We start from the raw sequence: 12,496 nt of genomic DNA on the forward strand, positions 1-12,496 counted from the left end.
AACTTTTTAATGAGGGGCCCCACATTTTCATATTGCGCTGGGATCCACAAATTTGGGACCTGATTGTATCTGTAGTGTCTTCTGCAGCTTGATAGCACGGGGTGGACATTGGCAAACGCTGGAAATCCGAGTGAGAACCAATTGTAAAATGTGTACCACCAGACAAGCCACACTATATAAGTATAATGATTACACATGCCCACACCCAACCCCCGTGGGTTTTGATAGAATTTCAGAGTAGGAAAGAAGGTTTTTGGGTTTTTTGTTTTTGTTTTTGTTTTTTTGGTTTTTTGTTGTAAACGTAGCACTTTAACATTTATTTGTGGCAAAGAAGAAAAACAGTGGCCTCAGCCTTGGTATTATTTCAAAACCTAAATTCAGATATCCCATGATTGCAAACTGTCACAGATGAAGTGTGACACTCCAGAAGGGCGGTAAGAAGTCTCCCTGAATGAAGAAGGTTCGCATCAATTGGTGAAAGGTTAGAAATCCGAGAACTCGCGCCTGCCTCCTCTGGCCAAGCCTTAGCTGTCGCTCCCAGCGCTCTTCCTCCTCCGCGGGGAAGCCGGGAGCTCGCCAGAGTGTACGGAGACGCGGTAGGCTGGGCGACCCTCTCCAGGCGCGGGGCGGAGAAAGCCCACCCGCCTCCGGAGCCCCACAGACTTGTCCGCGACCCGCACAGCGATGGAGCCCTCCTGGCTGGAGATGCGCTGGGCGCGGCCCTTGTACCTGGCCTTCGTGTTCTGCCTGGCCCTGGGGCTGCTGCAGGCCATCAAGCTCTACCTGCGGAGGCAGCGGCTGCTGCGAGACCTGTGCCCTTTCCCCGCGCCCCCCACCCACTGGTTCTACGGGCACCAGAAGGTAATGGAAGGGAGGGGCGGAGAAGGATGCTGCCAAGGGAACCCGGCGAGCGGAGAGGAGGTTGCTTGCGCACCTTTCTCCCATCGCTGCATCCTGCACAGCTGGCCCACCCTGTGGCTCACAGCACCGCAGGGAAAGGAAAAGAGCCTGGAGCCTCTAGGGTGGAAGCTCCGGGAGGGCTGGGAGGGCCATGTAGAGACTGAGTACAGAAAAAGAACGTGCTGTAGTTCAGGGCGGGCTCTAATTGCTTCACCAATCTCTTGCATTTATGTACTGCATTTTAAAAATCCTACATGGATCGCTAAAAAATAGTTATGTTATTCTAGATAATGCAAATTAATTGCAGAAAATATGCAAAATTGAGCACAATTAATTGCCACCCTCAGTCCGTTACAACCAGAGAAAATGAACTTTCTTTTCCCAAGATTCTTTTGAAGTAGAGAGCAGCCCCAGCAAATCGCTCAAAAACGGTTGGCGAATTTACATTTTGGTCTCTCTTGTTCTCCAAATCCTCTCTCACTCCTGATTACCTTGTTTTATTCATTCAGCCAGCTTTGAGTGGAATTGTGTGATGGGTGCTAGCATTACAAAGAGCAGACCCCCGTACCTGCCCTCAGAGGGCCAAACCAGATGCATAGTTAGAGCACAAAGAGATGATGCAAATACAGTAGTGAGTGCTTTGATAGAGGCCCAGGAACAAGGCATCTAGGAAATAGGTGTCTGTACCTAGGGGAGGAAGGAAAGTCTCTGAAAGGCTGGGCAGAATTCTAAAGGGTGGGTGGGTTGGGAAGGGTGTCTCCAGCAGAGCTACTGCGGAATTCTTTGGCTTGCCCACTCCTGGTCCTTCCCTAAAGCAACCACTCTCAACTGTTTTACCTGTTTATTTTCATCCTTATTGCTAAATTAATATTACTATGTTACATTTCTTAATTCAATCATTTTAGATATCCATTTACTAGCTACTTTATGATGAGTAACCAGTTATACCTCATCTTTTGCTGTCCCAATATAGTTATATTGTATTTTTTGGTTAAATAGAAAAATTAGTATTTATATTATTTTTATTATGTAAATGTTTACTTACCGCTGATCTAATGGTTGATTTTGTTTCTTTTCTTATGGAACATTTTTTCTTCCACAGTGTTTCTCATATGCTTAGTTTTTCAAAATCTGTCACTGTTTTTTTTCCCCCAAATGTTTTAATAGATAGATCTGTCAAACACATCTCAAGAATCTTTCCAAGTATTAAAACATATCAAACAACCTGTCAATTTTTATGCTTTTCTGGAGGCATTTCTCCCAAAGACCTCTCCTCCTCTTCTAAGCTGGACTGGTTGGTTCTTCTCTAGGTCTGATACATAGATATTGTGCCATCCTGTGTCATATCTTCGATTTCCTGGATACTATGTCTTCTATTTTTCTTGATTTATTTAATCATTTTTATGGGTAGCTCCTTGAGATTGAGTGAAAAGAATGTCAGGTGAATTTTTTGAGCTCTTGAATAGCTGAAAATGTCTATTAAAATTCATTAATGAATTTTAATTCATTAAAATTCATGACTGATAATTTGGCTGGGTATAGAATTATACTTTGGAAATAATTTTCTCTCGGAATTTTGAAGACATCATGCCATTGTCTTCTAGCTTTCGGGATAACTGTTGAAAATTCTGATACCTTTCTGACTTTTTCCCCAAAATCTTTACTGTGGTAAAATGCCCCAAACATAAAATTTGCCATCTTCACCATTTTTAAAAGTGTACAGTTCAGTGACATTAAATACATTCATAATGCTGTGCAACCACTAGCACTATCCACCTCCATAACACTTTGCATCTTGTAAAACTGAAACTGTATACCCATTCAACAACAGTTCCCCATTTTTGTCTCTCCTCAGCCCCTGGAAACCACCATTCTATTTTCTGTTTCTACAGTTTTAGCTACTCTACATATCTCCTATAAGTGGAATCATGTAGTATCTTTTTGTGACTAGATTATTTCACTTAGCATAATGTCCTTAGGGTTCTTCCATATTGTAGCATGTGTCAGAATTCCCTTCCTTTTTAAAACTGAATAATATTTCTCTGTGCCTCTATACCACATTTTGTTTATCTGTTCATCCTGTCAGTGGACACTTGGGTTGTATTCTACATTTTAGCTATTGTGAACATGAGTGTAAAAATCTGTTTGACACCCAGCTTTCGATTGGATATATACCCAGAAGTGGAATTACTATATCATATGGTAATTCTATTTTTAATTTTTTGAGGAGCAACCATACTGTTTTCTGCAATGGCTGCACCATTTTACACTTCCACCAGAAATGCACAGGGGTTCCAATTTCTCCACATTCTTAACAACACTTGTTGTTTTCTGGCTTTTGCTTTTTTCTGATAGTAGTCATCCTAATGAGTGTGAGGTAGTATCTTATACTTTTGATTTGAATTTCCCTAATGATTAGTGATGTTGAGCATCTTTTCATGTGCTCAATGCCATTTGTATATCTTCTTTGGAGGAATGGCCAGTTAAGTCCTTTACCCATATTTGGATCAGGTTGTTTGTTTTTTGATGTTGAGTTTTAATATTTCTCTATGTATTCTGGATATTAATTCCTTATCAGATATATTATTTGTAAATATTTCTCCAATTCTGTGGGGTTTTTTTACTTTTCCTGTTACACTGTCTTTTCACACACATTTTTTTTTTAATTTTTGTAAAGTCCAATTTATATATTTTTTTCTTTTTTCCTGTGCCTTTGGTGTCATAATCAAGAAATCATTGCCAGATCCGATGTTGTGAAGAATTTACCCTGTGTTTTCTGCTAAGAGTTTTATAGTTTTAGTTGTTACTTTTAGGTCTTTGAGCCATTTTTGGTTAATTTTTGTATATGGTGTTAGATAAGGAAGGACCCAACTTTATTCTGTTGCATGTGGATATTCGGTTTTCCCAACAACATTTGTTGAAAAAACTGCCCTTTTCCCTTTTTTTTTCAGGGTACAAAGCTAGTTTTTTTGGACAAAGTTTTTCACATACACAGAAAAGCTCAATATGCATTTCCAGCCACCCAATCCCAAGCACTTAGTAATTACAGCCAAAGGTTCAGAAACTTACTGAAGATACAGACCCTGTTTACATGTCCTTTTCCCATTGAATGATTCTATCCCCTTTGTCAAAAATCATTTGACCATATATTTGAGGGTTATTTCTAGGCTTTCTATTTTATTCCATTTGCCTATATGTCTGTCTCTGTGCCAGAACCATGCTGTTTTTTGATTACTGTAGCTTTGTAGTAAGTTTTGAAATCAGGAAAATGAGTCCTTCAGCTTTGTTCTTCTTATTAAAGATTTTTTTGGCTATTCAAGGTCCCCTGAGATTTCATATAAATTTTAGGATAGACTTTTCTATTTCTACAGAAAACATCATCGGGATTTTGTTAGGCATTACATTGAATTTGTAAAACTCTTTGAGTAGTATTGGAATCTTAATAATAATGTCTTCCAATTTGTGAACATGGGATGTGTTTCCATTTATTTATGTTTTTTTAAATACATAAATATTGTTTCTTCAGCAATGTTGTTTGGTTTTCACTGTACAAGTCTTTCACCTTGTTGGTTGGAAATACTTGGTTTTCCAATTCTTGATTTCACCTCCTAAATATTTTATTCTTTTTGATGCTATTGTAAATGGGCTTGTTTTTGTCATTTTCTTTTCAGATTGTTTATTGTTAGTGTACAGAAATGTAACTGGTTTTTGTGTAGAAAATGTAGATTTTCTACATTTTAATGTAGAAATATAGCTAGCTTTGCCAAATCTAAGGTTAATTCCTTATCTTTTCTTATAAGAGTTTTATAGTTTTAGCTCTTTCATTTAGAACTTTGATCCATTAAGTTAATTTTTGTACATTGCATAAGGTGGGGGTCCAACTTTATCCTATTTTTTTGTGAATATCCAGTTATCCCAGCACCATTTGTTGAAAAGACGATACTTTGCCCCCATTAAATTGTTTTGACACCTGAGTAGGAAAAACCCAGTTCTCTCCCTGTGGAGACCCCACAGATTAAGGGTTCAGCCCCACAAGATTACCCCAACTCCATTTCAGATGCCAATTGCAAGTCCAGGTTGTTACTGTGCTTCTGACCAATCAGCTATAAGTTGGAGGCTCCCATGACCTTCTCCTCAGGTTTGATTAATATGCTAGAACAGCTCACAGAACTCAGGAAACAGTTGATTTACTGTTTACCAGTTTGTTATAAAAGGATATGATAAAGGATACAGATGAACATGCAGTTGGAAGTGATGCAAAGGACAAGTATGTGGGAAGGGGCATAGAGCTTCCACAGAGCCCTCTCCAGATGCATCACTCTACCAGCACCTCCATGTGTTCACCAAACCAGGTCTCCAAACCCTGTACTTTTGGAATTATTATGGAGGCTTCATCACGTAGATACGATTGAACATTAACTCCATTTCCAGTTCATCTCCTTCTCTGGAGAATGAGAAGTGAGACTGAAGATTCCAAACTTCTAATTATAACTTGGTCTATCTGGTGACCAGCCCCCATCCGAGAGCCCACCAAGAGTCACCTCACTGGAACAAAAGACATTGCTATCAGTTGACTGTAAACATGAAGTTTATTTATGGATTCTCAATTCTATTCTTATAGAATAGAATTATTCTTATTGTCTATACTTATGCTGATACCACACTGTCTTAATTATTTTTGCTTTGTAGTAAGTTTTGAAATTAGGAAGCATGAGTCCTCCTGCTTTGCTCTTTTTCAAGATTACTTGGGCTATTTTGGATACCTCTGGTTTCCATATAAGTTTTAGAATCAGCTTGTCAATGCCTACAAAGAAGCCAGCTGTGATTCTGATGGGGATTGCACTGAATCTGTAGATTAGTTTGGGAAATACTGCCATTTTAACAATATGAAGTTTTCTGCTCCATGAACATGAAATGTCTTTAAATTTATATAAGTCTTTTTAAATTTCTTTCAACAATGTTTTGTAGTTTTCAGTAACCTTTACATTTATCCTATTAAATTTGTTTCTGAATGTTTTATTCTTTCTGATACTGTTGTCAAAGGATGGTTTTATTTTCAGTCAGATTGTTTATTGCGATCATGTTTTAAAGTCCATATCTCTCTTGACTGCCACTAAATTATTTTTTTGTGTGTTTTAGAGAGGCCTCTATCAGAGTTTTGCAGATGAGAGATGGCTGATATATCAAGCTGGCTAATATTACCAACTCTACCTATTTACCTTTTTTTTTTGCCCTTTATGTTTCTTTTGACAATTCATCACTCAGATAGTCACAAGGAAGAGCTAGAACTATTATACTTAACCTTCCTAAGGCTCAGTTTCCTCATCTGTAAAATGTAGGTTCTAATCATATCTGCTTCATAGGGTTCTTGGTATAGAGATTAAACAATATACATCATGGAGGGGAGCTTGGGTGGCTCAATTGCTTAAGCATCCGTCTTCAGCTCAGGTCATGACCTCATGGCTCGTGGTTCAAGCCCCATGTTGGGCTCTGTGCTGACAGCTCAGAACCTGGAGTCTGCTTCAGATTCTGTGTCTCCTTCTCCATCGGCCCCTCCCCCACTCACGTTTTGTCTCTGTCTCTCAAAATGAATAAATGTTTTTAAAAAGTTTAAAAATATATATAAAACATGGAAAGTAACTTGGCAACATCTAGCTCATAGTAGTGCTTTGTAAATGTTAGCCATTACTATTTCTTTGAGAACTAAGCATTTTCTGATTATTTCTGAACAGTGTTTCCTAAATATGTGTAAGACATATTTTCAAATGTATTAAGATACTGCTATGGATGAAGAAATGTAAATTCATATATTACAGGAGTCACAATGGCTTTCTATCCTTTTTGTCCAGAAAGGAGTTACTAAAAGTATGACCAAATGCTTTTGGCTGAAGGTGTCCATGACAATTTTTAACTTAAAAAAATAATCCTCATACTAGGCTATAATTTCCATGAGGACAAAGACTTTGTCTGTCTTATGTTTCTCTGCATCTCTATTGCCTGGAATATATAGTAGGCACTTAATAAATTCTCATTTGTTTATTGTTTGCAAATGAATGAAGGAAGGAACATTTGTTTTGTTAGGGTACATCATTGGCATTGTCAGTGGGTACTTGTCACTGACTTGGTTGTGGAAGTGTTAGGAAAAATGAGTCTGCACCATTTCAGGAGGTAGAGTTCAAGAATCTCAATCTGTTAGGGGCCCTACACTTTCCAGGGAACACTTCATGGGATAAAAGGTGCTAGCTTGTAACAGAGGATATTGGGAGCCAAAGTTTGCCAACTTTTCTGAGGATAGCAAATTCTGTATGACTGGTCACATAAGGGAGAACTTGCCAACCTTGGTTTCCTTGCAAGTCAGGACCCCTACAATCATGTATCACTGGGCACCCCCAGACACACATATACAGGTGCCCGCCACACTCCCACTTTATACAAGAAGTTAATGAATCTTCTTGTCAGTGATTTAGAGGAACTATTTAAATGAGCCATTAGTGGTAGAAGACATGAACAGACAATTTTCCAAAGTAGACATCCAGATGACTAACAGACACATGAAAAGATGTTCAACACCACTCATCATTAGGGAAATACAAATAAAAACCACAATAAGATATCACCTCACATCTGTCACAATGGCTAAAATTAACAGCACAGGGAAAAAACAAATGTTGGTGAGGATGTGGAGAAAGAACCCTTTTGCGCTGTTGGTGCAGATGCAAATAGGTGCAGCCACTCTGGAAAGCAGTATGGAGATTCCTCAAAAAATTTAAAATAGAACTACCCTATGACCCAGTAATTGCTATACTAGGAATCTATCCAAAGGATACAAAGATGCTGATTTAAAGGGAAAATGTACCCCAATGTTTATAGCAGCACTATCAACAATAGCTAAATTAGGGAAAAAGCCCAAATGTCCATTGATTGATGAATGGATAAAGGAGATGTGGTGTATATACACAATGGAATATTACTCGGCCACCAAAAAGAATGAGATCTTGCCATATGCAACAACATGGATGGAACTAGAGTGTATTATGCTAAGTCAGTCAGAGAAAGACAAATATCATATGACTTTACTCATAAGAAATACAACAGATGAACATAGGGGAAAGGAAGAAAAAATAAGATAAAAACAAGGAGGGAGGCAAACCATAAGAGATTCTTAAATATAGAGAACAAACTGAGGGTTACTGGAGGGGAGGCAGGTGGGGAGTGTGGGCTAAATGGGTGATGGGCATTAAGAAGGACACTTGTTGGGATGAGTTCTGGGTGTTACATGTAAGTGATGAACCACTGAATTCTACTCCTGAAACCAATACTACACTATATGTTAACTAACTTGGATTTAAATAAATACAAAATAATAATAATAAATGAGCCATTAGTAACCTGCTTATCAAGGCAAAAGTTCATCTCTGATGGTAGTAAGGGAAAAGAACAGGGTTTTCTTTGTAGATGGAGTGGGCAGGTTTTTGGGGAGAAGCTTTAACTATGAATTCCCAAAAAGGATCATTCCTCAATTAGTAATAATCAGAGAGGAGAAAAGGAAGAGGGAATGGTGAGCTAGATTGTGGGTCATGTTCAATCTACTACCAGTTAGCTTCCCACATAGGAAAAAAACTTTCAGCTTCCAGAGTCCACTCCTAAAAAGTGTGTGACTTTAGCAGGTGAGGCAGACTCAGCTCGCTTCACCCTCTCAGTTGGGAAAATGGCTCATGGTAGATGTCAATTGACAGAGATTTATTCTGGGGATTCAACATGCATTTAGATGGGGAAGTTAAGTACACTGATATTGGTTAGAAAATTATACTCCAAGCTTAGAAATGCTGAGGAGAGCATGTCTGTTCTACCTTATCTGGGCCCTAGATTCGGATCACATCTGTAGGAGGGGATGAGTCCAGATTGGCTGGCTTCTTTAACTTCCTTCACTCATTTTTCACTGCAGCTACTTCAGGATGGTGAAATGGAGAAACTTGAGGAGCTTGTTGGAAAATACCCTTGTGCCTTTCCTTGCTGGGTTGGGCCCTTTCAGGTATTCTTCTATATCTATGACCCAGACTACGCAAAGGCATTTCTGAGCAGAACAGGTAAGAAAAGGGATGAATCTTGGGAACTTATCCTCCTAGGAGGGATATGCACAACTCACAGGCAGGATTCTAAAGGAATCCTGAAGCAAAGATTAATATCAGGCCTTTATTAAGAGACCTGGAGACAAACTGACGGTTACCAGAGTCAGGCGGCAGGGGGCGGAGGGTGAAATATGTGATGGGGATTAAGGAGCGCACTTGTGATAAGTACTGAGTGATGTATGGAAGTGTTGAATCACTACATTTACACCTGAAACTAATATAACACTGTATGTTAACTATACTGGGGTTAAAACAAAGCAAGAGAGGTCTGGCCTGGAGAAAGCCAAGAGAGTTTCTGAGCAATGCTGAAAGGGATTCCCACGTCCCCCAAGTCCCTTGTCAGGCTAAGACTCCCATGAACCCTTTAGGGTGTAACATAAAGCCCCGCTGGCACCACCAGATCACCAAGGCCTTCCTTTACGTCTCGGTTTTGTGATGTCAGTAATACTCCCCATCCCCCAGCCCCTTACTTGCCGAATGAGTCTTCAGGGGAATTCAGAAGTAGCTCTGCCTCTGCTGGTTTTGTACCTGAACCTGGGTGCTAGATCATTAATTTACCAGTATAACCTCTTGGCTGCAGTCCAGATATTTTTGTTTTCTTCATATTTCTCAACTGTGTTCCCTTTTGGAACACGAGTCATCTAACTCCCCCATCCAAGCCTTTTCAAAGACGTCTGTGGCAGATTATCTCATCGCACAAAATTAAAACGTCCAGTTTGGGAGCACCTGGGTGGCTCAGTCGGTTAAGTGTCCGACGAAGCCCCACGCTGGTCTCCACGTTGGGCGTGAAGCCTACTTAAAAAAAAAATGTCCAGGTTTTGCTCCATCATCTTTGTAAAACTAAGATCTTACATTCTAATCTTTCTTCTCTATCCATTGTCTCCATTACTTTTAGTAAAACCTAATAAAAGAAAACAGCCTTTCCCTGAAAGTCTCCATTTTTCCCAATCCCCCAGCCGTGATTTGTTTCCTGCTCACTTCTTAAAGGACAAGAGCTGTAAAACACTCCCACATTAGAGGTCATGAGAACCCCCAGAGGCATTTGATCCCCACTCTCTGTGGTCTGCCAGCTCCTGCTGTAAACACTAATCTACTTTCCAAGAAGGATATAATATATTGTTCCAAATCCTGTTCTCGAAACTTGGTCACCCTTGGGCAATCTGTTTCTATAGGAGAAAGTATAAGCAAGGGAAGAATCTGGGTTTGTGTACCTGTCTGCCTCCTGGGGTTTATTGTTCTCTGGCTCCTTAACCAAACTTATGGTTTGCCTGGGCATGCCATGGTTTTCCATGCCATGCCTGGGCTCCTTCTTGCTATTTGTGGTTAGCACAGGCAAATGAAGAGAAACTTCACCGACTTTGGTAATTTTCCCCTAATGCTGTTGTTTGTTTCCTCTGCTTGACTCTACAGATCCCAAGTCCAAGTACCTGTACAAGTTCTTGATTCCGTGTCTTGGTATGTATGTGCCAGAGAGACAGGTGATTCACTCTCTCGCTTGAGGTCCCCTTGGTATAGTAAAGCATTCCAAAGAAACAAGTCAGAATGCTCAAAACAATTAAGAGGATGGACGATCTATGCTGCAAGTTATCTAGGGGAAAAATCAAGAGGGAGTGCTAAGATCAACCCAGCACAACTTCCTAAGAACCCTCCTTATCCATTTCTCTCTCCAAAGTCTCATTCTCAAGGCAGCATGTGTGTGAATCTGTCCCATCTCTGTCTTTAAAACTGCAGCCACACATCTGTATTCTTTATTTTGTCCTTTCTTTTCTCTTGTTTTCTTGGATCTTCCACTTCCTTTTTGGAGTCCATATATTTCCATATGCAAACCACTACAGTTTTGCTCTGAAGTATAGTTTGGTAGTATTCCATGAGCAGATGAATTAGGCCTTCTGATCATGTAATTGGTATTCATGTTAGACAAAGAAGGAATTACATGAAAAAACTGTTGATTTGAGGTTCAGAGCTACTTGGATTTGAATACTGCCTCCCACTAGCTAGTTGCATGTGATTCTGGGGAAATCTTCTGATGAGAGTTACATCTCTAGGCCATTGTGGGGATTAAATGAAACACGTATTTTCAGCACTTACTGTAGTGGCTGGCATGGTACCAGCACCAGACCATACATCTCAAGCCTGACATGTTGTAAGCATCCAATGAATGATGGAAGTTACTTATTAATAAATGTTAAAGTCTTTTTAAAGCCAAATCTTTAATAACCTTTCTTGCAACCAAAGACTGTAAAGCACTGATCTTGATGAGTGCTTGCACTCCATATCATTTATAAGTGTGAATCACCAACTAAGGCCCAAGGAGGAGATATCTGGGGACAGAGTGGACACTTACGTCTAGTTCCTTATAAATTTTGTGTTCGCAGTGTAGTTTATGGATTGGTTTGGAGTCAAAAGGAGATGAATATTTGTTATGCTTCTACTGTGAGCTAGAGACCAGGCTAGGTGCTTCATGTATGTGCTTTCATTTAATCTTCACAGCAACACAGTGAGGTAGATGTTTATTATCACACTTTATCATTGAGTAAACCAAGCCTCAGGAAGATTAGGTGACTTACTCAGTTTTGACATAGGTAGTGACTGGTGACTTCAGGATCAGCATTCTCATCAGGTTTCAAACCCTGGGGTCTTCCTCACAATGTTAAATACATCCATCCCAGATTAAGAAACAAATCTCGGGGCGCCTGGGTGGCGCAGTCGGTTGAGCGTCCGACTTCAGCCAGGTCACGATCTCGCGGTCCGTGAGTTCGAGCCCCGCGTCGGGCTCTGGGCTGATGGCTCAGAGCCTGGAGCCTGTTTCGGATTCTGTGTCTCCCTCTCTCTCTGCCCCTCCCCCGTTCATGCTCTGTCTCTCTCTGTCCCAAAAATAAATAAACGTTGAAAAAAAAAAATTTAAAAAAATAATTAAAAAAAAAAAAAAAAAAAAAAAAAAAAAGAAACTGGTTCTTACTTCCCACTGGTAGTGAGAGGGAATTCCCACCTCCCTTCACAGCCCTGTGTAGTAGAACCTATCTTTAAAAAAAAAAAAAAAAAAAAAAAAAAAAATAAAAAAAGAAACAAATCTCACTTCCATCAAAATATATAAACACTACTCTGATTTCCACTCTATTATGACTACATGTGTGTCATGCTCACTCCCTGATGTCTCTGTTCCTCACCTCTCCTACCTCATCTCATCTAATAAAATGGCATGAGGTTTTGTCCCCTTTCTTTCTCAAGGAAAAGGACTAGTGAGTCTAGAAGGACCCAAATGGTTCCAGCACCGTCACCTACTAACTCCTGGATTCAATTTTAACATCTTGAAATCATATGTTGAGGTGATGGCCCATTCAGTGAACACAATGCTGGTAAGTGAAGGGACAAAAAGTTCTCTGGTGTGTTGCAGAATGTTTCCAACAGGGAATGAATTAGACATGTGTGATGGGTAGTAAAATTCAAAGGGGGATGGCTCTTAGAAA

The 12,496-nt window shown here is 39.8% G+C and overlaps 1 protein-coding gene across 1 annotated transcript in view; it reads left to right on the forward strand.

Moving 5' to 3' along the window:
- Window positions 1-532: 532 nt before the first annotated feature.
- Window positions 533-12,496, forward strand: part of LOC122480468 (cytochrome P450 4X1-like) — a 30,504-nt gene continuing 18,540 nt past the window's right edge. Inside the window, exons 1-4 of the mRNA XM_043574909.1 lie at window positions 533-861; window positions 8,846-8,987; window positions 10,440-10,484; window positions 12,258-12,385. Coding sequence (XP_043430844.1) covers window positions 685-861; window positions 8,846-8,987; window positions 10,440-10,484; window positions 12,258-12,385 — 492 coding nt within the window. The 5' untranslated portion in view covers window positions 533-684. The remainder of the gene's footprint in view (window positions 862-8,845; window positions 8,988-10,439; window positions 10,485-12,257; window positions 12,386-12,496) is intronic.

Source organism: Prionailurus bengalensis, chromosome C1 (genome assembly GCF_016509475.1).
Source record: "Prionailurus bengalensis isolate Pbe53 chromosome C1, Fcat_Pben_1.1_paternal_pri, whole genome shotgun sequence".
Classification (NCBI taxonomy): domain Eukaryota; kingdom Metazoa; phylum Chordata; class Mammalia; order Carnivora; family Felidae; genus Prionailurus; species Prionailurus bengalensis.